Consider the following 26993-nt stretch of genomic DNA (forward strand, 5'->3'; position numbering starts at 1 on the left):
ATCACCTGTGTAGGATTAATATCACCTGTGTAGGATTGAGATCACCTGTGTAGGATTAACATCACCTGTGTAGGATTGAGATCACCTGTGTAGGATTAATATCACCTGTGTAGGATTGAGATCACCTGTGTAGGATTAACATCACCTGTGTAGGATTAACATCACCTATGTAGGATTAAGATCACCTGTGTAGGATTGAGATCACCTGTGTAGGATTAAGATCACCTATGTAGGATTAAGATCACCTGGGTAGGATTAAGATCACCTGTGTAGGATTAACATCACCTGTGTAGGATTAACATCACCTGTGTAGGATTAACATCACCTGAGTAGGAATCGGATCACCTATGTAGGAATGGGATCACCTGAGTAGGAATCGGATCACCTGAGTAGGAATCGGATCACCTGTGTAGGAATCGGATCACTTGAGTAGTAATCGATCACCTGAGTAGGAGTCGGATCACCTGTGTAGGAGTCGGATCACCTGAGTAGGAATCGGATCGCCTGAGTAGGAGTCGGATCGCCTGCGTAGGAATCGGATCACCTGAGTAGGAGTCGGATCGCCTGCGTAGGAATCGGATCACCTGAGTAGGAGTCGGATCACCTGTGTAGGAGTCGGATCACCTGTGTAGGAATCGGATCACCTGTGTAGGAATCGGATCACCTGAGTAGGAATCGGATCACCTGAGTAGGAATCGGATCACCTGAGCAGAGAGTGGGTGGCTGGTGAAGGGAGTGCGTGGGTGGGTGAGTGGATGAGTGAGTGAGTGGGTGAGTGAGTGGATGAGTGAGTGAGTGGATGAGTGAGTGAGTGAGTGGATGAGTGAGCGAGTGCGTGGGTGAGTGAGTGAGTGGATGGGTGAGTGAGTGAGTGGATGAATGAGTGAGTGAGTGGATGAGTGAGTGAGTGAGTAGATGAGTGAGCGAGTGCGTGGGTGAGTGAGTGAGTGGGTGAGTGAGTGAGTGAGTGGATGAGTGAGTGGATGAGTGAGTGGATGAGTGAGTGAGCGAATGAGTGGGTGAGTGAGTGAGTGAGTGATCGAGTGAGTGAGTGAGTGATCGAGTGAGTGATCGAGTGGGTGAGTGAGTGAGTGAGTGATCGAGTGAGTGAGTGATCGAGTGAGTGAGTGATCGAGTGAGTGAGTGATCGAGTGAGTGAGTGATCGAGTGAGTGAGTGATCGAGTGAGTGAGTGATCGAGTGGGTGAGTGAGATCTACCGGGGTGGAGAGAGTGGGTGGCTGGTGAAGGGAGTGGGTGAGTGAGTGAGTGATCGAGTGAGTGAGTGATCGAGTGGGTGAGTGAGATCTACAAAGGTGGAGAGAGTGAGTGAGTGATCGAGTGAGCGAGTTAATGAGTGAGTGAGATCTACAGAGGTGGGGAGAGTGGGTGGTTGGTGAAGGAAGGGAGTGAGTGAGTGAGTGATCGAGTGAGTGAGTGATCGAGTGGGTGAGTGAGTGATCGAGTGAGTGAGCGAGTGAGTGGGTGAGTGGGTGAGTGGATGAGTGGATGAGTGAGTGGATGAGTGAGTGGATGAGTGAGTGAGCGAGTGAGTGGGCGAGTGAGTGGATAAGTGAGTGAGTGGATGAGTGAGTGAGTGGATGAGTGAGTGAGTGAGTGGATGAGTGAGTGAGTGGATAAGTGAATGAGTGGGTGAGTGAGTGAGTGGATGAGTGAGTGAGTGGGTGGATGAGTGAGTGAGTGGGTGGATGAGTGAGTGAGTGGGTGAGTGAGTGAGTGAGTGGATGAGTGATCGAGTGGGTGGTTGAGATCTACAAAGGTGGAGAGAGTGAGTGAGTGATCGAGTGAGCGAGTGAATGAGTGAGTGAGATCTACAGAGGTGGGGAGAGTGGGTGGTTGGTGAAGGAAGGGAGTGAGTGAGTGAGTGATCGAGTGGGTGAGTGAGTGATCGAGTGAGTGAGCGAGTGAGTGGGTGAGTGAGTGATCGAGTGAGTGAGTGATCGAGTGAGTGAGTGGATGAGTGAGTGAGCGAGTGAGTGGGCGAGTGAGTGGATAAGTGAGTGAGTGGATGAGTGAGTGAGTGGATGAGTGAGTGAGTGGATGAGTGAGTGGGTTAGTGAGTGAGTGGATGAGTGAGTGAGTGGATGAGTGAGTGAGTGGATGAGTGAGTGAGTGGATGAGTGAATGAGTGGGTGAGTGAGTGAGTGAGTGGGTGAGTGAGTGAGTGGATGAGTGATCGAGTGGGTGGTTGAGATCTACAAAGGTGGAGAGAGTAAGTGAGTGATCGAGTGAGCGAGTGAATGAGTGAGTGAGATCTACAGAGGTGGGGAGAGTGGGTGGCTAGTGAAGGAAGGGAGTGAGTGAGTGATCGAGTGAGTGAGTGATCGAGTGGGTGAGTGAGTGATCGAGTGAGTGAGCGAGTGAGTGGGTGAGTGAGTGATCGAGTGAGTGAGTGATCGAGTGAGTGAGTGATCGAGTGAGTGAGTGGATGAGTGAGTGAGCGAGTGAGTGGGTGAGTGAATGAATGGGTGAGTGAGTGTATGAGTGAGTGAGTGGGTTAGTGAGTGAGTGGATGAGTGAGTGAGTGGATGAGTGAGTGGATGAGTGAGTGAGTGGATGAGTGAGTGAGTGGATGAGTGAGTGAGTGGGTGAGTGAGTGAGTGGATGAGTGAGTGAGTGGGTGGATGAGTAAGTGAGTGGATGAGTGAGTGATCGGGTGGGTGAGTGAGTGATCGAGTGAGTGGATGAGTGAGTGAGTGGGTGAATGATGCCACGGTTGAGCCAGCTGCCCGGCTATTTGACACGCGAGATCCGTGGCGTGTGAGCACATCAACAACATCAACAACATCAACAACAACATCAACCACCAGTTAGGGTCCCGCACGAAGATTGTCCATCCCGCAGAGGAGGAGTTTCACGGTCGTAAGCCAACCGCACGTAAATCCCCGTGTTTGTTGTTGGTGTTGTTGTTTTAAATGTGCAAATTTATAAGACGGGAGCAAGAGGCGCCAGACCAAGGGTTGGTACAGGTGCAGGTAAACAACGTGGCTTGGTTTTTGTGGGGGAGTAAAGCGGAGCGGGGGGGGGGGGCGGAGGATTTAACTTCTGGGGCTTCGTGACGGGTCGAGAGGATGAGCGAGTGAGCGAGTGAATGAGTGAGCGAGTGAGATCTTCCGGGGTGGAGAGAGTGGCTGGGTGAGTGAGCGAGCGAGTGAGTTGGTGAATGAGGGAGTGGGTGGGTGAGTGAGCGAGTGAATGAGTGAGCGAGTGAGATCTTCCGGGGTGGAGAGAGTGGCTGGGTGAGTGAGCGAGCGAGGGAGTGAGTTGGTGAATGAGGGAGTGGGTGGGTGAGTGAGCGAGTGAATGAGTGAGCGAGTGAGATCTTCCGGGGTGGAGAGAGTGGCTGGGTGAGTGAGAGAGCGAGGGAGTGAGTTGGTGAATGAGGGAGTGGGTGGGTGAGTGAGCGAGTGAATGAGTGAGCGAGTGAGATCTTCCGGGGTGGAGAGAGTGGCTGGGTGAGTGAGCGAGCGAGTGAGTTGGTGAATGAGGGAGTGGGTGGGTGAGTGAGCGAGTGAATGAGTGAGCGAGTGAGATCTTCCGGGGTGGAGAGAGTGGCTGGGTGAGTGAGCGAGCGAGGGAGTGAGTTGGTGAATGAGGGAGTGGGTGGGTGAGTGAGCGAGTGAATGAGTGAGCGAGTGAGATCTTCCGGGGTGGAGAGAGTGGCTGGGTGAGTGAGAGAGCGAGGGAGTGAGTTGGTGAATGAGGGAGTGGGTGGGTGAGTGAGCGAGTGAATGAGTGAGCGAGTGAGATCTTCCGGGGTGGAGAGAGTGGCTGGGTGAGTGAGAGAGCGAGGAAGTGAGTTGGTGAATGAGGGAGTGGGTGGGTGAGTGGGTGAGTGAGCTCTGTTTAAGGTGTATGGAGTGGAGTGGGTGAGTGAGTGAGAGAGTGGGAGAGTTGGTGAGTAACAGAATCGGTGGCTGGGTGAGTGGGCGAGTGAGAGAGTTGGTGAGTGACAGAATGGGTGGCTGGGCGAGTGGGAGAGTTGGTGAGTGACAGAATCGGTGGCTGGGTGAGTGAGTGAGAGAGTGGGAGAGTTGGTGAGTGACAGAATCGGTGGCTGGGTGAGTGGGCGAGTGAGAGAGTTGGTGAGTGACGGATTCGGTGGCTGGGTGAGTGAGCGAGTGAGCGAGTTGGTGAGTGACAGAATGGGTGGCTGGGTGAGTGAGCGAGTGAGAGAGTTGGTGAGTGACAGAATCGGTGGCTGGGTGAGTGGGAGAGTGAGAGAGTTGGTGAGTCACAGAATCGGTGGCTGGGTGAGTGAGCGAGTTGGTGAGTGACAGAATGGGTGGCTGTGTGAGTGGGAGAGTTGGTGAGTTGGTGAGTGACGGAATGGGTGGCTGGGTGAGTGAGCGAGTGAGAGAGTTGGTGAGTGAGATAATCGGTGGCTGGGTGAGTGAGCGAGTGAGAGAGTTGGTGAGTGACGGATTCGGTGGCTGGGTGAGTGAGCGAGTGGGAGATTTGGTGAGCGAGTGCCTGACAATTAGAAGTGTGAAGGTCAGCGTTGGCTGCGGTGAGAGGCCAGTAGCGAGAGAGGCGCGTGGCTGCCCCAGGACCCCGAGGTTTGCACGGTGGGTTGTGGCTCGCGCGGTATTTGTGCACAAGGCACGGCTCTGCTGCTGATGAGGCCCAAGGGAGGGGAGACCGGCCCGGAGTTGTCGGATGTGAAAATAAAAATTCTGCTGCCCGAGTGAGATGGACCGGGGAAGGATTTCCCCGGCTTTGAGTGGAATACTCGCCACACACTCACCACACACATACCACACACTCACCACACAAACACTCACAACACACACTCACCACACACTCATCACACACACACTCACCACACACTCATAACACACACACCACACACATACACCACACACTCAACGCACACACACCACACACACACACACACCACACACTCACCACACACTCACCACACACACACCAAACACTCACCACACACTCACCACACACACACTCACCACACACTCACGACACACACCACACACTCACCACACACTCACACCACACTCACCACACACACCACACACTCACCACACACTCACCACCCACTCACCACACACTCACCACCCACTCACCACACACACACCACACACCACACACACACACACTCACCACACACTCACCACACACTCACCACACACTCAACACGCACTCACTCACCACACACTCACCACACACTCACCACACACTCAGCACACACACCACACACTCATCACACACACTCACCACACTCAACACACACTCACCACACACACACCACACACTCACCACACACTCACCACACACTCACCACACACTCAACACACACACACACTCACCACACACTCATCACACGCACACACCACACACTCACCACACACTCACCACAGTCACTCACCACACACTCACCACACAATCACCACACACACACCACACACACACCACACACTCAACACACACTCAACACACACACTTCACCACACACTCACCACGCTCACCACGCTCGCCATACTCGGTGTGTGGAGGGGAGGGGAGTGGAGTGAGATGAGAGGGGAGAGGCAGGAGAGAGCGTGGAGGGGAGTAGAGTGAGTTGAGAGGGGAGAGGCAGGAGAGGGCGTGGAGGGGAGTGGAGTGAGATGAGAGGGGAGAGGTAGGAGAGAGCGTGGAGGGGAGTGGAGTGAGATGAGAGGGGAGAGGTAGGAGAGAGCGTGGAGGGGAGTGGAGTGAGATGAGAGGGGAGAGGTAGGAGAGAGCGTGGAGGGGAGTGGAGTGAGATGAGAGGGGAGAGGTAGGAGAGAGCGTGGAGGGGAGTGGAGTGAGATGAGAGGGGAGAGGCAGGAGAGAGCGTGGAGGGGAGTAGAGTGAGTTGAGAGGGGAGAGGTAGGAGAGAGCGTGGAGGGGAGTGGAGTGAGATGAGAGGTAGGAGAGTTTGTTGATCCACAGGCGTCAGAGCTGCGCGCGCGGGTTGGGGGGCAGAGATGGTGGTGTTGGTGGTGGTGGGGGGGGGTGGTGGGGGTGGTGGGGGGGGGTCCCGACCCCACGCAGTTGTGGGGGGGATGAGGGGTGGGTAGGGCGCTCAACCCGGTAACGTCAGCTCCTCCTAAATCACGCCTGGGTGAATGAATGAAGAGCAAAGAGGTCGGAGCGGGGTCATCTGTGAAAGGATCTCCTTTGTTGTCGACTGTGCAGGTCAGCGGTTTTATTGGGAACAGTGGGGGGCTGGGTGGTGGTGTGGGGGGGGGTCGCGGGGGGGGGGGGGGTGTGCGCTTCAGGAGGAAGTGGAGGTAACGCGGTGTGCCGAGTGAATTCCCCGGCTTCGAACGAGCGTCACGGCGGTCAGGTGACCTCCCCAGGTGGAGAGGTCACGTGACCTCCTCCCCAGGTGGAGAGGTCACGTGACCCCCCCCCCCAGGTGGAGAGGTCACGAGACCTCCCGAGGTGGAGAGTTCACGTGACCTCCCCCCCAGATGGAGAGGTCACGTGACCTCCTCCCCAGGTGGAGAGGTCACGTGACCTCCTCCCCAGGTGGAGAGGCCACGTGACCTCCTCCCCAGGTGGAGATGTCACGTGACCTTCCTCCCCAGGTGGAGAGGTCACGTGACCTCCTCCCCAGGTGGAGAGGTCACGGGACCACCTCCCCAGCTGGAGATGTCACGTGACCTCCTCCCCAGGTGGAGAGGTCACGTGACCTTCCTCCCCAGGTGGAGAGGTCACGTGACCTTCCTCCCCAGGTGGAGAGGTCACGTGACCTTCCTCCCCAGGTGGAGAGGTCACGTGACCTTCCTCCCCCAGTGTCGCCCCCTTGCGTGCGGCAGCAGCAGCGGCGGCGGCGGCGGTGACGGCGGCGTCGTGAAGACCAGGCCTCGAGACTCTGCGAGACTCTGCTGGCTAACTCGTGAGCGACGTGTTCCACTTCGCTCACCTCCCCACGTCCTCCCGCAATGAGCGAGGGGGGTGGGGGGAGGGTGTCCCTTGTGTGTTGGGTGTGGACACTGGATGGGCGTGTAGGATTGCAGGGGTGGTGGTGGTGGTGGGGATGGGCAGGGTCACGAGGAATTTCAATTAAACCGGGTGGTGTTGAGCGCGTGACCCCGCAGCTGACCTCTGCTGACCTCCTCCCGTGCGGCTATCGTGACGAGAGAGCACGGGGGTAGGAGGGGGGGAGGGACCCCCACGCCCTTTATGCAGACCCAGGGGCAGGGGGCAGTATCCCCCCCCCCCCCCCCCCAGGGGAGGGGAGGCGTAAAATCTGTGTGTGTGTGTGGGTACACACACACAGGGGAGGGGAGGCGTAAAATCTGTGTGGGTGCACACACACACACATATCTGTGTGTGTGTGAGTACACTGTGTGTGTGTGGGTACACTCGTGTGTTGGTACACCCCCACATATCTGTGTGTGTGTGTGGGCACACACCCACAGATCTGTGTGTGTGTTGGTACACACACCCACAGATCTGTGTGTGTGGGTACACACCCACATATCTGTGTATGTGTGGGTACACTCGTGTGTTGGTACACACCGACAGATCTGTGTGTGTGTTGGTACACACACCCACAGATCTGTGTGTGTGTTGGTACACACACCCACAGATCTGTGTGTGTGTGGGTACACTCGCGTGTTGGTACACACACACACATCTGTGTGTGTGTGTACAGTGTGTGTGTGTACACAGCGGGCTTCGCTTCCCGTTTGCGCCCACCGCCATTACCTGGGGCAGCGAATATCTGAGCCTGCCCTGGGCCACCCCTCGCCCCCACTAGGTCGACTTAGCCTCAAATGGGGAGACAAAGGCGGCCCGGGAGAGCGTGGTGCTGGCCACCCATCCACCTCGTGTGCTGTACCGGACTTCGTGGGTGCCACTGGCCAACAGCACTTGCCCCAACAGTCTGTAGAGGCTACACGGGGGATCTTTGTCTTTGTTACACAAACAGCTGGCACGAGTTTGTTGGTTTATTTCGTTTGGGCAAAACTTTTTTTCCCAATTTTCATTCACCCAGGCAACTAGAGAGTAACACAGCTAACATTAAATAAGAAACAATAACTTTATATTCTTAGCTCTTTCGGTAAAGTCACGTTAAAGGGAAACAATAAAATAATAAAATATATCAAACGTTTCAACCATAACACAAACACCTAGTTTGAGCATTTTTATTGTTTTATATATTTTTTATTATTTTATTGTTTCCCTTTAACGCGACTTTACCGAAAGAGCTAAGAATATGAATTACTGCAGTCACGAAAGCTTTAAATCAAAAAAAGAAACAATAACTTTATATTCTTGGTTATTCTTGGTTATTTCGGTAAAGTCACGTAGAAGGGGAAACAATAATACAATAAAAATATAAAACATTTTTTTAATTTTTTATTGTTTTCCTTCTACGTGACTTTACCGAAAGTTCCAAGAATATGAATCCCTGCAGTCACGAAAGCTTTAAATAAAAAATATATTCTTGGTTCTTTCGGTAAAGTCACGTAGAAGGGAAAAAATAAAATAATAAAAATATATAAAACACAATAAAATGTTATTGTTTTATATTTTTATATTATCTTATTGTTTCCCAATAACATATTTTATTGCTTTTTTATTTTATTGTTTCCCAATCTACGTGGTGACTTTACCGAAAAAACCAAGAATATGAATCCCTGCAGTCACGAAAGCTTTGAAACCAAAATTTAACAATAACATATTTAAGAATCGCAGTTAAGAGACAAACAACATGATATAATTATTACAAATAAGTCGGTTTCTCTTTTTTTAACGTAATTAGCAGGTTGTATAGCGCTGAACGAGTTAATTGTTGTTGTCAGAGCTTCGGGGATAAACGCAACGGGGGTGGTGGTGGTGCTGGTGGTGATGGTGGTGCTGGTGGTGGTGATGGTGGTGGTGCTGGTGGTGGTGATGGTGGTGCTGGTGGTGGTGATGGTGGTGGTGGTGGTGCTGGTGGTGGTGATGGTGGTGCTGGTGATGGTGGTGGTGGTGCTGGTGGTGGTGATGGTGGTGGTGGCGAGTGTGGGAGGAGGGAATTCCAGAGTGGAGTGGTGAGAGGGAAGCTGCAGAGAGAGGGAGAGGTGTGGTGAGTGGGTAGGTGAGTGAATGAGTGAGTAGCTGAGTCGGTGAGTGAATGAGTGAACAGGTGAGTAGGTGAGTGAATGAGTGAGTAGGTGAGTGGGTAGGTGAGTGAATGAGTGAGTAGCTGAGTGGGTGAGTGAATGAGTGAACAGGTGAGTAGGTGAGTGAATGAGTAGGTGAGTGGGTAGGTGAGTGAATGAGGGGGTAAGTGAGTGGGTGTGTGAATGAATGAGTAGGTGAGTGGGTGTGTGAATGAGTGAGTGGATGAGTGAATGAGTGGGTAGGTGAGTGGGTGTGTGAATGAGTGTGTGTGTATGTGCGTGAATGAATGGGTGAGTGAGTGGGTGAGTGGATGGGTGAGTAGGTGGGTGAGTGGGTCAGTGGATGAGTGAGTAGGTGAGTGGGTGTGTGAGTGAATGAGTGAATCGGTGAGTGAATGAGTGGGTAGGTGAGTGGGTGTGTGAATGAGTGAGTAGGTGAGTGGGTGTGTGAATGAGTGAGTAGGTGAATGGGTGTGTGAATGAGTGAGTGGGTGAGTGGGTCAGTGGGTGAGTGAATGAGTGGGTAGGTGAGTGGATGTGTGAATGAGTGAGTAGGTGTGTGAATGAGTGAGTAGGCGAGTGGGTGTGTGAATGAGTGAGTGGGTGAGTGGGTCAGTGGGTGAGTGGGTAGGTGAGTGGGTGTGTGAATGAGTGAGTGGGTGAGTGGGTCAGTGGGTGAGTGAATGAGTGAACAGGTGAGTGGGTGTGTGAATGAGTGCGTAGGTGAGTGGGTGTGTGAATGAGTGAGTAGCTAGGTGGGTGTGTGGATGAGTGAGTAGGTGAGTGGGTGAGTGAATGAGTGGGTAGGTGAGTGGGTGTGTGAATGAGTGAGTGGGTGAATGGGTCAGTGGGTGAGTGAATGAGTGAACAGGTGAGTGGGTGTGTGAATAAGTGCGTAGGTGAGTGGGTGAGTGAATGAGTGAGTCGGTGAGTGAATGAGTGAGTATGTGAGTGGGTGAGTAAATGAGTGAGTCGGTGAGTGAATGAGCGAATCGGTGAGTGAATGAGTGAGTAGGTGAGTGGGTGAGTGAATGAGTGAGTCGGTGAGTGAATGAGTGAGTAGGTGAGTCGGTGAGTGAATGAGTGAGTAGGTGAGTCGGTGAGTGAATGAGTGAATCGGTGAGTGAATGAGTGAGTGGGTGAGTGAATTAGTGAGTGGGTGAGTGAATAGTCGGTGAGTGAATGAGTGAGTAGGTGAGTGGGTGAGTGAATAAGTGAGTAGGTGAGTGGGTGTCTGAATGAGTGGGTAGGTGAGTGGATCAGTGAATGAGTGAGTAGCTGAGTGGGTGTGTGAATGAGTGCGTAGGTGAATGGGTGAGTGAATGAGTGAGTAGGTGAGTCGGTGAGTGAATGAGTGAGTAGGTGAGTGAATGAGTGAGTAGCTGGGTGGGTGTGTGAATGACTGAGTAGGTGAGTGGGTGTGTGAATGAGTGAGTGGGTCAGTGGGTGAGTGAATGAGTGAACAGGTTAGTGGCTGAGTGGATGTGTAAATGAGTGAGTAGGTGAGTGGTTGTGTGAATGAGTGAGTAGGTGAGTGAGTGAGTGCATGAGTGTGTGTGTATGTGCGTGAATGAATGGGTGAGTGAGTGGGTAAGTGGATGGGTGAGTAGCTGGGTGAGTGGGTGGCTGGGTTATTGAGTGCGTGAGCGAGTAGGTGAGTGGGTGAGTGAGTGCGTGAGTGAGTGCGTGAGTGAGTGTGTGAGCGATTGGTTTGCTGGGTGAGTGAGTGCGTAAGTTAGTGGGTGAGTCGATGAATGTATGAGTGAGTGGGTGGGTGAGTGAGCGCGTGACTTAGTGGGTGAGTGAGAGGATGAGTGAATGACTGAGTGGGTTGGTGGCTGAGTGAGTGGGTGAGTGAATGAGTGAGAGGTTGGGTGAGTGAGTTAGCGGATGAGTGGGTGGATGAGCGCGTGTTTGAGTGAGTGAGTAGGTGAATGACTGGGTGAGTTAATAAGTGAGTTGAGTGGGTGAGTAGGTTGAGTATGTATGGGTCTGGTGACCAGGTCATAACATCGTTCGAACAAAATCAAACTTGATACTCTGAACGATGTCACCTCGCCGTGCACAGCACCTGGAGAGTCCTCTCTAAGGGCGTGTGGTGGGGACTGGGGGGCTACGTAGCGTGGGGGGAGGGGACTAGGAGATGTTAACTACCTCGCCTGGTATACAGGTGGTCGTGGGTTCCATCCCGACCCTAACGCTTGCTGCTGTATGTTTGGAGTTTGCGTGTCTCTCTCTCATCATGATCACGGTGGCTATGAGATGTTGACTATCTCGCCTGGTATACAGGAGGTCGTGGGTTTGATTCCGACGCTGACGCCTGCTACTCACTCAGAATACTCACTACTACTAGTCACTGCTACTACTTGTTACTACTGACTACTGCTCACTATTACTACTTACTTATACCACTCACTACTACTGCTCACGACTACAACTCACTACTACTCACTAATACTACTCACCATTACTACTCACTACTACTACTGCTCACTACTACTACTCACTACTCCTAAAAACCACCACCATCACGCTTTGTTCATCCACCACCACGACCACCACCACTGCAGGTCACAACGACAACAACACACTTACTCACTCATTCACTCACTCATCCACTCACTCACTCATTCACCCACTCACTCACTCATCCACTCACTCATCCACTCACTCACTCATTCACCCACTCACTCACTCACTCATCCACTCACTCATCCACTCACCCATCCACTCACTTACTCATCCACTCACTCACTCATTCACTCACTCTCACTCACTCATCTACTCACTCACTCACTCATCCACTCACTCACTCATCCACTCACTCACTCACTCATCCACTCACCCACTCATTCACCCACTCACTCACTCATCCACTCACTCATCCACTCACTCATTAACTCACTCTCACTCACTCACTCATCCACTCACTCACTCACTCATCCACTCACTCACTCATTCACTCACTCACTCATCCACTCACCCACCCACACTCACCACACCGCAGGTCACAACACACTCACACACTCATGCACTCACTCTCACTCACCTCCTCACCCACCTCCTCACCCACCCACACACTCACCACACTGCAGGTCTCCTCACTTCTCTTCTCTTTCTGCTTCCTTCATCACATCGCTCCCCTCTGGAATTCCCTCTCCCACCACCATCACCACCACCATCACCACCACCATCACCACCACCATCATCACCACCATCATCATCATCATCACCACCACCATCATCATCACCACCACCATCATCACCATCATCACCACCATCATCACCACCACCACCATCATCATCATCACCACCACCACCACCATCATCACCATCATCATCACCACCACCACCACCATCATCACCGTCTCTCATGCCCCCAACGCCCCAGACTCTCATAACAACAATAACCTCACTCACCAACCCAACACACGTGTTACACACACACATACATACACACACTCTCTCTCTCTCTCTTATACTCCGTGTGATCGATCACACGTGCTGATACTTATTCATGGCCCCTTCTCAACCATAAACTAAACTATTTTTTATGTTACAAGGTAAGGTCCACTGAGAAACGTAGCTCGCTTTCAGAAGCGACTAGGCCGCCACATATGAAAGCTCAACGAAGTGGCTCGTCACCATCATCATCACCATCTCATCATCACCATCAACATCATCACCATCATCATCACCATCATCATCACCATCATCACCATCATCACGTTGATGTTTATAAGCAGCTAAACACTCTAAACGCGTGATGTTGATTCTAAATGTGGAGGGAAGAATCGGAGAACCTGGAGAAAAATCCACGCGACCACGGGGAGAGAGAGACACCGCAAACTCCAAATATACAGCAGCAGGAGTCAGGGTCGGGATCGAACCCACGACCTCCTGTACACCAGGCGAGATAGTTAACATCTCCTAGCCACCGTAATGATGAAAGAGAGAGAGAGAGACACGCAAACTCCAAATATACAGCAGCAGGCGTCAGGGTCGGGATCAAACCCACGACCTCCTCTAGACCAGTACGAGGTAGTTAACATCTCCCAGGGTCACGGGATCGAACACGCGACCCTGCTGTAGACCAGGCGAGGTAGTTAACATCTCCCAGGGTCACGGGATCGAACACGCGACCCTGCTGTAGACCAGGCGAGGTAGTTAACATCTCCCAGGGTCACGGGATCGAACACGTGACCCTGCTGTAGACCAGGCGAGGTAGTTAACATCTCCCAGGGTCACGGGATCGAACACGTGACTCTGCTGTAGACCAGGCGAAGTAGTTAACATCTCCTAGCCACCTTGGCTCCTCATCTGTGCCCGTGTTGAATCCATCTCGCCGCTGCTGCTGCCGCTGCAACAACTGAATGTTATTGTTGTGCCTGCTCTGCCGAGAGTGCCCCAAGCATGAATCTTGCAGGCCCGAGGTCTGACTTGGCCAAACGCGCAGAGAGCCAGGAGGCACGTGGGGGGCCTCGGTCGACTTAGGAAGGGCCTGGCCATGTGGCCTGATACTCTTTGGTTCTATTCGGTAAAGTCACGTAGGTAAAAAATAAAATAAACAAAAATCACCACGTTTCGGCCACAACACAAGCGGCCTTCATCAGGTGAAGGGACCAAGCTGTCCAGTGGACAGCGTTGGAGTGAAGAAAGCCAAGCGCTGGTCGCCTCCCAATAAGCTGTGAGGGGGGTAAACGGCAAACGCCTTGAAAAGGAAATTACCCACGTGACTTTACCGAATAGAACCAAAGAGTATGGATCCTTGCAGTCACGAAAGCTTCAAATCTACATGTGGCCTGAGTTTGGGCACCGTGACCCTGACCCCCACCCCTCCCCACCCCTCCTTGACCTCCCCCCCCCCACCCCCACCCGGCGACGCCTACCGACGTCTCGCTCACTCTCCAGGCGCCCAGGTCACTCTGCAAGGCTCCGCGTGAGTGAGTTACAGACCTCCTCCTCCTCCTTCTCCTCCTCCTCCATCCTCGAAGTCTCCCCGCGCCGCACGGAACGTCACAGCCACAGCGGTGGGGGGTGTGTGTGCAGGGTGTAAGGATTCACACAAAGACAAAGATACCCCGTGTAGCCTTGACACCGACTGGCTTTGGTGGGGTGAGGGCAAGTGCCGTCAACGAGCAGCACCAGCGGCGGCCGGCCACGGCACGCGGGACGGATGGTGTCTGCAGCAGCCACGCACGGCCGCCTTTGTATCCCCAGTGGCGATGTTTACATGCCGCACCGGGTAACTCAGCGCTGCGAGATTCAGTGCTTCAATATGAAAGGCACTTCATGAAATAGAGGTCGTTATTGTCGTTGTTGTTATTTGAGGCTGAGTTGACCTAAGGGAGGCCCAGGAACGGTTCATAAAATCGTCGCTGGGTGTTTTGGTGGGTCGCCGGGTTCGTAGCGCGGTTGACCGCTACTCCACCGCTCCCCTCTACCACACAAAAGACACTGACAAAGATCCCCCGTGTAGCCTTGGCAGACTGTAGGGGCAAGTGCTGTTAGCAAGGATGAAGGCCGGCACGGCACACGAAGGGGTGGGTGACCAGCACCACGTCCGACCGCCTTTGTTTCCCCAGTGGTAATGTTTACACACCGCACCAGGTGTTAATTTAAGGCTGAGTCGACCTCGGGGAGCCCCAAGACCGGTTCAGATAATCGCCACTGGTGTTGGCTGTGAGCGGGAATCGAACCCGGGTCGCCGGGTTCGTAGCTCAGCGCGCGAACCGCTACACTATCGCTCCCCACTGACACACACACACTGACACACACACTGACACACACACTGACACACACAGACACCCACACACAGACACACACAGACAGACACACACTGACACACACAGACACACACACTGATACACACAGACACACACACACTGACACACACAGACACACACACTCACAAAGGAACATTCACAGGGAAACAGAGGCGAGTTGTCTCTCTTTCTCTCTCTCTCTCTCCCACGCACATCGCCACGGCCACGTGTGTCGTCCAGGCATAAATGCAACCCCCCTACGAGAATGAGAATATTGTATTTATACTTGCAGCAGGAGGAATCCTATGAGCTATAAAGCTCTTTTTCCCCCACAGATGTCCAGTTAAGGGTCACGGGGTCAGAACGTGACGACAACGACACGCGTGCAAATTGTAGGACTGCTAAACGAATCACTTTAAAAAAAAACACACACACATATATATACAAATAAAACAAATGTTTAAATGTTAGCAGGTAAGGAAAAAACGGACACACTACCTGGCCACATCGCGAATTGTAGCTCAACGTGTGGAAATGCATCACGTGTCCAGGGACCCAGAGGCGGCCCCGCATCGCTCACCTGACTCATGCAACACCTACAGTGGCGGTATAATAAATATGATATATTTTATATTATTTTATTGTTTTCCCTTCAACGTGGTGACTTTACCGGAAGAACCAAGAATATGAATCACTGCAGTCACCAAAGCTTCAAATCAAAATTTAGTGGCGCTTTTGTTTTGTCTCCTTGAGCCTCCCGCTGATGACCTGCTTGGATTACCTCCTGCCTGACCGTCCGCTAAGATTTTCAAAGAGCATTTTTTAAAAAAAAAATAACTAAAACTTCCACCTGCTCGGAAGGCCACTGCAATGCAGGGTGACTAAAAGTAACGGGTTGTCGACTGACCACCGTTGGATGCGATACGAACCTGGTGGCTAGCGGCTGCTGGGAGCGCGGGCGCCTCAGGCGGCCTTACTTGCTATGCTATTTGAGGCTGAGTCGACCTAGAGGGAGGCCCAGGACCGCTTCAAGATACTCGTCACGCGTGTGTTGGCTGCGAGCGAGAATCGAACTCGGGGGCGCCGAGTTCGCAGCGCAGTTCAATAACCCACTGCGCCGCCATTCTCAAAGACAAAGGCCCCCCGCCCCCCCCCCCCCCCCGTATAACCTTAAGAGAGCGTTGGGCAAGTGCTGTTAGCGCCTTTGAAGGCCGGCACGGCATGCCGAGGGGGTTGCGGAGTGACCAGCACCACGCCCGGTCGCATTTTGTCTCCCGAGCGGCGACTGTTAACACACCGCACCAGATACTCATCTGAGTCCGGGTCGACGTATGGGGAGCCCCAGAACCGTTTTAAAAAAAAAACACACACACACACCCGCCACTCTTACTTGTCGCGTGCGAGAAGTAAGAGTGGCCGGGGGGGGTCGCAGCGAAGCGGTGACCGACGCACCACCGCTGCCCACACACGCGCACACAAAGACAAAGGATGCGCGCGCGCTTACTCTGGCTCGTCTCGCACAAAACACATAAATCACGAATCTTTCCACCCGGCGCCCCCCTGGGCGTTCCGGCAGCCAGCAAAGCCACCGCAGCCGCAGCGCTGGCACGTAAACACTCGGAGGAGGAGGAGGAGAAGTGGGGGGCACGTGGGGGGATCGGAAACCTGTAATGCCCTCCTCGATCCACTGCTGCTTTGTAGCGCAGCGCTGACAAGTCTACAAGTCTCAGCTCAAACGGCCACCCCTACGGTCTAACCAGACGTCCCAACCACACTGAAAGATGTTCAGCTCCTTGGACGGATGTTTGTCCAGCTGCATGGCCAGATGTCTATCCAAATCCACGGTCAGATGTCCCACCCCATGGCCAGATGCCTATCCAAATCCATGTACAGATGTCCAACTGCATGGTCCAATGTTCAACTGCTTGGCCAGATATCTGTCCAACTCCATGTCCAGATGTCCAACACCTTAGCCAGATGTCTGTTTAACTCCATGGTTAGATGTCCTACTACATGGCCAGATGTCTGTCCAACTTCATGGCCAGATGTCCCACTCCATGTCCAGATGTCCCACTCCATGCCCAGATTTCCTACCTGACTATGGCCAGAGGTGTTAAATCTGCATTCTTTACCTTGGCTGCTCCAATCAATGTTTACAGCCAGCTTTGTTGGCAGGCAATGTTGCTGGCAATTGAACAACTGAATTTCCTAACAAATGGAACGTTCAGTGGCCAGGCAATTAAAATGACGGAGAGTATTTCAGAGCCATTACTTTGTCCAAAGAACATTCCAAGCAAAGTTTACAAGGGTTTTCTCGCTCTCGGATTATTCAATTTAAAATAGACGCATTAGAGCATATTGCGTAAAATCTGGTCACTCAGTGGATAGGTGATCCCCACACTTCTCTAACTATATCAATCAGCTCAAGCCTCCCATCAGGTGACTTCTGTGTTGCCACGCCGACTCTGAATCCCTCCCCTCTCATCTCTAAATCTATATCTTCTTTCGTTAAGGAGCATAAACCATCATCACGCAAACTCCGGTTACCCTCGCAGCAGCTTTTGGCTAGCTATCGGACATCGCGCGCTTTCCGATGCGCTTCCGTGGCCATCTGGAATGCTCTTTCTTTCGATATTAGGAAGCCACTGGAGCTATGCGATTTTAAATAATCTACATTGGAAACTCATTTCAATAGAAGATCTTTGTATGTTTAGTTTGTTGTCCTTCCCCCGCACCTCCCAATTAGCACGGTTGGTGACGTACGGTGCGAAAGAAGTTAAACATACACACATCTCTCTAAATGAGCTCAACCTCCTGTAAGGCACATGCCTTCTGCGTGGCCACGCCCACTCTGAACCCCTAACCTCTCTGCCCCAGCCACTATGAAAACAGACGCTGCTTTATGTGCAGCAGCGTCGAGGCTCTCGTGTAGCCTCCTCTACCCAATCCTCATCTCTCCAGACCACTCTGCTCTGGTTTTTTCCGTTCCGTTTCCATTCCTTTCCTCTGTTTCCCCACTCTAAAACTATTTTAAAACAATGTTTGATTTTTATCAGGTTAGGGCCCCACTGAGCTATGTAGCTCTTTTTCAGAAGCGACCTGGCCACCACAAATTATAGCCCAACGAAGTGGCTTGTCATCGACGTGTGGAAATGTGTCACAGCCAATTACCCTAAACGCATGACGTCGATTCAAAATGTGGAGGGGAAAACCGGAGGACCCGGAGGAAAAATCAACGCGACCACGGGGAAAGAAAGAGACACACGCAAACTCCAAATATCGAGCGGGCGTCAGGGTCGGGATCGGGATCGAACCCACAACCTCGTTCATACTAGGCGAGGTAGTAAATATCTTACCACCGTGGTACCGCTTTCTTTTCACCCTCCTTCTCCCATTCCTTTCTGTCCCTCGCTCCATACTTTATTTATCCGTGACTTTCCTCGCCTTGCAGGTGGTGTGGCCACGTTGTACGCAAGCTGCTCGTATGAACAAAGAATTGCCTTGCAATTCGTTGCCTGCTTGGCCTTGTAAAGACTGCGAACTAAGTCATTCTTCGTTAGAAAGCAGTTGTTTCCTTCGTGAAAAGTGTCGCGTTAAGGCGAGGAATTACTGCGCAGTACCAAATCACATTGGCAGTGTAAAGTCAGCCTGCAGTCATCCCATGGCGGGACACAAAACTGAGATGGCGGTACACTGCCACCATGTACTGTATCATTGCACACAAACTGTATCATGGACTGTGTCAGCCACGCAGCTCAAGAAAGTAGTTCGTCGTCGACCACTCAGAAACCGTGTGATAACGGGCGCGCGTTCCACGTTATAACAAGCGCGCATTCAACGCTATAACGGGCGCGCGTTCCACGTTATACCGAGCTTTCGTTCCACGCTATAACGGCGCGTTCTGCATTATAACGGGCGCCCGTTCCGCGCTGCAGCATGAGAAGTGGCCCATAATGCGTTGTGTTTAGGGAAAGGGAGAACTGACCGATGCTCCATCCCATAATACAGTCAGCTACCACCTCCGTTCTCCTGCTCTGTGGCAATTGTTACTGACGATGTCGTCGCTCTCTCTGTCTTTCAGAAGCACAGTGACTTTGCGGACCAGACGGACCTCGGCATCTCCAAACCCGTGCAATCCGCCACCGCGAGACCTTCGCGTCGATCGGTCAGGGTGGCCTAACGTAGGAGCGCTCAACCCATCCCGTCAGCCAAGCGACCGACCTTCCACTCGTCGCACCCTTCGAACCCTTCGAACCCACGTGGCAAGGATGCACCGTCCACAGGTGCCCGTGCTGGCCTTGCTGGCGCTACAGCTGCTGCTGCTGGGCATAGATCCTGGCCGTGCGAGGGTCCTCGAACGCTCCACCCACGGTCCCCACCGCCGACTCCACCGGAGGGCCGCGGCGGCCGCGCCCGCAGGTCGCATCGGCAAGGCCCTGCCGCCGCCCCGACCCCCCGCAGGCCCTCTGGCGGCCTCAGGCGGCGAGCGGCAGGTGTCGGTGCAGCTGCCCGCGGACGGCGTCGCCGGCTCCGGGCCGTCGCCCGTCGTCTTCAACCACGTCTACAACATCAACGTGCCGCTCGGCTCCATGTGCAGCGTGGACCTGCAGGCGGCGCGGGGAGCGGCCGGGGCTGCGGCCGCTGCTTCTATCGTGAGCCCTCAGGATGAACCTGGCAACCCCCACCCCCCCCTCCCCATCAATTTCCCCTCTCCACACTACCCCCTCCTCCCCTGCTGAGCTCTCAGTTTCAATTCTGAACTCTGAGCTCCCCTCTTTCTCTTCCTCTCCTCCTCCCCCTCTCCTCTTCCTTCACATCCACATCCACCTCCTCCTCCTCTCTCCTCCTCTTTCTTTCATCTCCCTCCTCCTCCCCACCCTGCCCATCCTCTTTGTCGTGTGTGCAAGCTAAACACCTGGGTTTGCCGTCTCAAAACTCCAAAACTGATCTCACGCGTTGCCTGAACTGCACGCAGGCAGACTAGGCGGTGATCAATCCGAGATTTTAACTACCTCGCTTGGTATACAGGTCCCGACCCCGATGCCTGTATATTTGTAGTTTGCAGTGTCTCTCTTCCCGTGGTCTCATGGATCTTTCTCCGGGTGCTCCGGATTTTCCCTTCGCATTTAGAATCAACACCACGCGTTTAGAGTATTTGACTGCTTGTAAATTTCCACACGATAGGCCACTTCGTTGAGCTATCATTTGTGTCCAGGTTGCTTCTGAAAAAGAGCTATATTGATCAGTGGGCCTTACCTGGTAAAATAAAAATTGTTGTATTTAGTTCAATATACAGTAATGATCAGTATTTTAACGTAACCTCCGCCACAGAGCCAATCACAAATCAATCTACAATATTCCTCCTGTTTTTCCGATACAATCCAATGTTAAACGCGTGCAACGTTGCTATATGTGCATCGGCTGCAACGTCGGGTAATTAAAGTTTATTTTTTTTTAATCTGCAGCGTGCAACTTTGTTCACAAAGAGCCTTTGTGCCGTGGTTGCACACGCAACACGGACTCGGATTGGCTGGACCGAGTCACGTGCTGTCATGGCAACCGGGTAAAAAAATGGCCGCGTTTCTTTCACGCGTGCGACAGCTCGGGAGATTTACTTGCGATACGAACGTTGAATACATTTTTGGGAAATAACATTCACCTCTTAGTCATCTGTAGTTCTGTAATATTAACATTTTTTTAAAAAACATTCCTCAATTCGTGTTTATTCTTTGGCTGAGCCCGGCTTCCTTTCATCGCTTAGATCCCCCTTGCCAGGCTCTCCTCTTGGCCCGGGCTGTCCAGGCACGGAGGGGAGGGTGGCACGTGCGTTGATTATTACAGATAGGCACCATCGGCTGCGGTCGAGTTTCACGGCTCACTGGTGGATAGCAAACTTCACGTTGTAAATCATCAAAGAACAACAAACGCTTAGGAGCTTAGCACGCTTTGAGAATGCGGGCGGGCAGAGTTACGTTGGTTGGGGGGGGTCGCGCTGTGTCTGGGTTCTCTTGAGTAGGCCTCGGTTGTTATCGGTTGGCCATGCTCCATAATCTTGACGAGAATCTTGGCGAGATTACGTGTCTATTCATTGTTCTTAATCATTTAAGGTTTATTCAGATGTTTTTTTTTTTAAAAAGGTTTTATCCGTAATGTTTTTTTTTACTCGGTTGATGTGTTAAGGGTTTTTTTTTCTTTCTAAAGGTTCAATTGTATTTGTATAGGCTTTTAGCTGTTAAGGAATTTATTCAGTTCCATCTGTTAAGGTTTTTATATATTTTGTTAAGGTTTTAGCTGCAAAGATTTATATTCAGTTGTGTTTCTTTAGGGTTTTATCTGTCAAGGATATATTTAGTTGTATATTTGAGTGATTTTATTCAGTGTTGTATTCAGTTGTATTTGTTTTGGGGTTTATCTGTTAATGGTTTAGTAAGAGTTGTGGTTCTATCCGTATAAGGTTTTTTTATTCAGTTTCATTTGAAAATCTTTTTTTATATATGTTAAGGGTTTATTTAGGTGTATTTTTCTGGGGTTGTATCTGTTAAGGGTTTTTATTTCGTTTCATCAGTTTAGGGTCACGTTATTTTATGCAGAGCGCTGTGAGACCTTGTTGTGAATGGCGCTGTATTAGAATCATCCTTTTAGCAAAAACGTCGAACTCAATTGCTAAACGCCACGGACTACTCTCCACTGTACCAGTGTGCTGAAGCAATAAGCAAGGCCCGCCATGCTTGTCCACGTGACAACTTTAATTAATTTGACGGTGCCGGGTATAGGAGGAGGGTGCACGACACACGTTGGCATTTCACTCACGCGATTTTACCAGATAAAAAAAAAGATATCATGAATCGCAAAAAGTCGCGCGTGAGAAAGCCTACGCCATTTACATCCAACAATACACTCGACAACTTCAAACGCAACAAGAGTGATAATAACTCTCTCAAGTCCCCGAAATCATTCCATGGCTTTAAAAGGCTCTTCTTATCTCTCCTGTGGGCCCCCACTCGCCAATTTAAATTAATGGGCGCCAGGTGGGGAAGTCCCAACAGCTGAGCGGAGTGGCGTGTCGGCCTTGCACAAGCCTATTAACCCTGCCCAGTGTTAAACACTGCCACGACACTGGTGCAAGAGCCTCGCATTGCTCAAGCCCAGATCCTCACTTGCACGTAGAGAGGGTTTACGCCTGGGGTGGTGAAACCCCCATGCAGGTAGCTGCTTGTGACCCCCACATGCCGACCCTGTAGGTGCAACTTCGAGGTCACACTTATTACACACAAAGTGCTTGACACAAACGAACCACAATACCTCGCTGATCTCGTGAAGGAGCATAAACCACCATCACGAGAACTCCGGCCATCCTCGCAACAGCGGCTTTCGGCTCAGCCATTGAACAAAGACGGTGGTCAGTGCTGCATTGTGGGCGTTCAGATGCGCTTCTGCGGCCGTCTGGAATGCTCTTCCCTCCGATATTAGGAAACCATCGGAGTTACGCACTTTTGAATCATCTTTATTGAAAACTAATTTCTTTAGAACTGCTTTTTGTTTGGTTTGTTGTCCTTCCCCTGCCCCTCCGATTAGCGCAGTTGGCTACGTACGGTGCGAGAGTAGTTCAACATACGTGGAGGAGCGGCAAACCTTGGTCTTGCTGTTAAATGTGAAAACTCTTCACGGCTGTAGTGGTTGCACCAGCCTGTATTGCAGCAACACTTCAGCAGCAACTCGAGCCAGGGCAGTCCATGGGTGGGGGGTGTGCAGGGGCCAAGGGCAAATCCCTGTCTGGGCCCCACCAACGCCTTCAAACTAAACCGGATGTATCACATCTGACACCGTGACATCTGACACAGGGTTCAGTCCAATTGTCAAACAACATTTACGAAATATATATTTTGTTAATATTCTCGAGTGGTGCCTAGGGAAAGCAGCAAGCACCGTGATGGCATGCGATTACTTTAATTTTTTAAAAAACCGCATTCGCGCCCTCTACCACGAGCCCTGCACGCAGCAAGTGAACACCAAGTCTCTCAGTCTGCACATCATCATCATCATCATCTGGGATCCCTCGAGGTCAAGTATGATGGTCCTCCATGGACAGCGATTATTGGTCAGGGTTTGTGGGTACGCGCAGGTGGCTGACGAGGCCCATCCTGGAACCACAACGTCTTGTTCCAGCGACGGCGCGTGGTGTTGTCGTTATTGATAGTTTGGAAACTTCGAGTGTCCCGTCTAGCCTGGGTGTTGTTCTTTCCTTTCGTGCCCGTTCGTCGGTTTCGCGATGGCTGGCATCTTTGTGACTCGAAGTGTCGAACACCACCGCTTGGTGGGACTCGAGCTTTGATGTTGCTCTCACCAAGTGTAAGGGCAACCGCACCTAGAACGTTTCTTCTGGCCCCCCTCTGGAGCGTGTCCTGATCTTGAGTTGGGAATAGAAGGACTTGCTGATAATGTGCACAACCCAACGGAGATGACGTTGAGTGATGGCAGCTTTAAAAAAAAAAGACTCCAGGATCCGGCCTCTTCAAGAACACCGACATTTGGTTCGTTTGTATCTGCCAGGTGATGCCAAGGATTTTCCGTAAGCAGCGCTGATGGAATTTCCCAAACGCCTTGAGGTGTCTTCTCTACGTTTCACACATCCCTGCGCAATACCGGAGTGTAGAAATCACGACAGAATTATAGACCGCTGATTTGGTGGTCGTGTGGATGTCGTGGCCATTTAAGACCCCTCTGTCTTAGGCGACCGAAGGCTGCACTGGCATTGGCAATGCCAGTGCAGCCTTGAATCTCCTCGTCGATGTCTACTTTGCGTCGCAGATGTCTGCCAAGACGAGGAAAACACCCCACGTTCTCTAATAAGGCATTCTGTACCCTGATTAGAGGTGGAGGTGATGGAACACTGGAATTCGGCTGAAATAATGCTTCCGCTTTTCTGGTGTTGAGTGCAAGCCCCAATCCTGCTGTACGCTTCGGCAAATGCATCAACAGTGGCCTGAAGATAGGTGACCGCACAGGCACCGACTACTGCGTCACATGTGTACTGGCAGCTCCATGAGCGATGCGAACGCGATCTTAGATTTGGCTCTGAAGCGGCCGAGATCAAAGAGTTTGCCCTTCCACCCTGTTGGTTCGTTGTACACCAACAGGGAGTCTGTCCGATGGGAGATGAAGCGTCACTGCAAGAAAGATGGAGAAAAGCATTGCGGCAATAGCACGTCCTCATTCGACGCTGGCCCTTATGTCAATCGGGTCAGCCGTGGAGCCATTGCTGACCATTACCGCCCTGGATGCCATCGTGGAGGAGACGGAGAATGTTCACAAACTTTACGGGGGCAGCCATTTTTTCTCAGCAGGGCCTCACGGTTGACGGAGTCGAAGACTTTGGTCGGATCAAAGAAAGCCACGTAGAGGGGTTGATGTTGCTCGCAGCGGTCGAGTAGAGAAGATCATGCCTGTAGTAGCTCTTGCCTGGTCTAAAGCAGTGCATCTTAACCTGAGGGTGCACGCGCCCCCTGGGGGTGCGAGATTCTCCTTTCTGGGGGTGCGAGACATTGCCAGATTTTTTTAAAGGTAAATCATCGAAACACACATTAAGCATGGGCACCTACATACTAATCTTGATTTGAAGCTTTCGTGACTGCAGGAATCCATACTCTTTGGTTCCTTCGGTAAAGTCACGTGGGTAGAAATAAAGCAAAATAAAACACGACGTTTCGAACGCAACACAAGCGCCCGTCTTCAGGTGAACATCGCGATGGCCGCGATGTCTGCTGCTCGCAGCACGGTGTCTGCTGCAGACATCGTGCTGCCAGCAGCAGACATCGCGGCCATCGCGATGTTCACCTGAAGACGGGCGCTTGCGTTTGAAAACGATTGAGAACCAAAGGGCGCGCGCGGCTGCAGTGAAGGTTGGCAACCGCTGATCTAAATCCACTGAGCTTGAACTGGCCACGCCCAGGAGCTATGACGCGTCGGGAGAAGCGTCGCTACTCAAGCGCTGTGGGTGGAGCCCCAGTGTCTGCCTATGCCATTACTGTGTTGAGTTCCCATTAATCGTATTCAAATTCCTCTCTTCGTGTGTTTAAAATGGGGGAGGGGGTGGTGTCTGTTTTAGTGCTGAATAAGACACTGCACCCCACAGTTTCAGCAAACCCGCTAAGGCTCACTGTCAGCTCTCCGTTGACGTCCTTAAAACAAAACGGGATCAATGAATATCTCTCTGGCGAGGATAGCGGATGATATATCTCACAGCAGTGGTTACAATGTTAAGTAAAGTGACCCTCATCTGAAACAAGCGATAGGGCAGAGCGAAAGACAAGATATATGTGATCCAGCGCAGGACTACGAGCAGATTAATGAATCACATCACTGTAATAAAGTTCTGGTCGGAAGGAGCATGTTTTGAGGTAATGACAAGTGGATAATGAGAAGCAGAATTTATCTTTGAATCTGACTTTCAGTTTCGTGAGTTTGAGTGTTTATTTCCCGAAATTCAAGTGGGCATCGAGCCAGAGGGCCCAGACATGTGTAAGAGTTTCCATTTTCACCGCCATAGCCAAAATTAGAATGAGAGAAATTGTGCAAAAAAATGGGGGATCAAAGAGCACTTGGGACACGCGACAGATTACACGTTTCATTTCCCTCGCTTTCCCGGGAGAAGAGTAGGCGATATACCGTTCTGTTCAATGTTTGCAAACTATGTTTGGACTTCATCCATGAAGGAGGCAGGTGGGTATCCAATACCGTGAGCAGGAGGAAGTTAATTTTCCATTGTGTCATGAGGATCCCCAGGAGAACCACCAGTTCACCCAAAAAAGGTCGAGTAGGTTGTGTTGTTTCTCCATACTGAAGATAGATTACCGCAATGTGCTTTTTTCTGGTATTTCTGGTCGTGCTATTTCACAACTATAACTTGTCTTCCTTCTGATATTAGGAAACCACTGGAGCTGTCCAGTGTTAAATCATCTAGATTGAAAACTCATTTCATTCTAACTGCTTTTTGTGTTTAGTTTGTTGTCCTTTCCCTCCGATCATCGCGGTTGGCTGCGAATGGTGTTGCGAAAGAAGTTCAACATATGTACAATGATTCAATCTTAATTATACGTGCCAATATCGCCCTCAGCGAAGTAGGCTAAAGTGCACACTATAACATAATGGGAACGGTACAGGAGCGTGGAACAAAAAATAATGAAAAGACCCGTCACGACCTAAGCGGCGGACACGGATTGAGCCGAAAATAAAGTGCAACCGTGCGGAACGAATGCACAGCACAACCTGCACAAAATACTGCTACCTTGTTCCCCCATGCTGAGCAGAACCCAATGTGGTCTGTTCCTGTATGCAGACTCCAGGCCACTCTCACGTGGGAGACGGCGAGAAGAGCGTGGTCTTCACGCACCGCATCAACATCCCTCCGCAGGCGTGCGGGTGTGGAGGGGCGGGTGGTGGTGGGGCCCTGCCCAACCTCCAGGACCTGCTCAGTCGGCTGGAGGCCATGGAGAACGAGGTGTCGTCTCTCCGCCAGCTCTGCTCCGGAGCCTCCGGGGGCTGCTGCAACGGGGGCCAGGGGAACGCGGCGAGTGGTGAGAGCTCCCCGTCACCTCTCCCCACACCTCTCGCCTGCTCTCACTGCACGCTTTATTCATCTGCGCGCTGTGATGAGTGCGGTTCTATCAACCGTGGTGTGTCCGTGTGCGTGAGCGGTAGTGTAGCTGGTTAGCGCGCTGCGCTATAAACCTGGCGACCCGGGTTCGATTCCCGCTCACGGCCAACACCCAGTGACGATTATCTGAACCGGTCCCGGGCCTCCCCTAGGTCGACTCAGCCTCAAATGAGTACCCGGTGCGGTGTGTGAACATCGCCACTGGGGGAGACAAAGGCGGTCGGGCGTGGCGCTGGCCACCCACCCCCTCGTGTGCCGTTCCGGCCTTCATAGGTGCTGCTCGCTAACAGCACTTGCCCCTACAGTCTGTTAAGGCTACACGGGGGGATCTTTATCTTTGTGATATGCTTAGCTGTAGTGTAACGGCTAGCGCGCTGCGCTATGAACCCGGCGATACGAGTTCAATTCGAGCTTACGACCAACCAACACCGGTGGCGATTATCTGAATCGTTCCT

General features: G+C 51.9%; 1 protein-coding gene across 1 annotated transcript in view; it reads left to right on the forward strand.

Moving 5' to 3' along the window:
* The window catches only part of LOC116955381 (tenascin-R-like), a 98571-nt gene that overhangs the window by 16150 nt on the left and 55428 nt on the right, over positions 1 to 26993 (forward strand). The window contains 2 exon segments of the mRNA XM_076052941.1: positions 18967 to 19537; positions 26221 to 26458. Coding sequence (XP_075909056.1) covers positions 19154 to 19537; positions 26221 to 26458 — 622 coding nt within the window. The 5' untranslated portion in view covers positions 18967 to 19153.

The sequence above is a fragment of the Petromyzon marinus genome, chromosome 59 (assembly GCF_048934315.1).
Source record: "Petromyzon marinus isolate PM22_M1 ecotype Great Lakes invasive population chromosome 59, UKy_Petmar_22M1.pri1.0, whole genome shotgun sequence".
Classification (NCBI taxonomy): domain Eukaryota; kingdom Metazoa; phylum Chordata; class Hyperoartia; order Petromyzontiformes; family Petromyzontidae; genus Petromyzon; species Petromyzon marinus.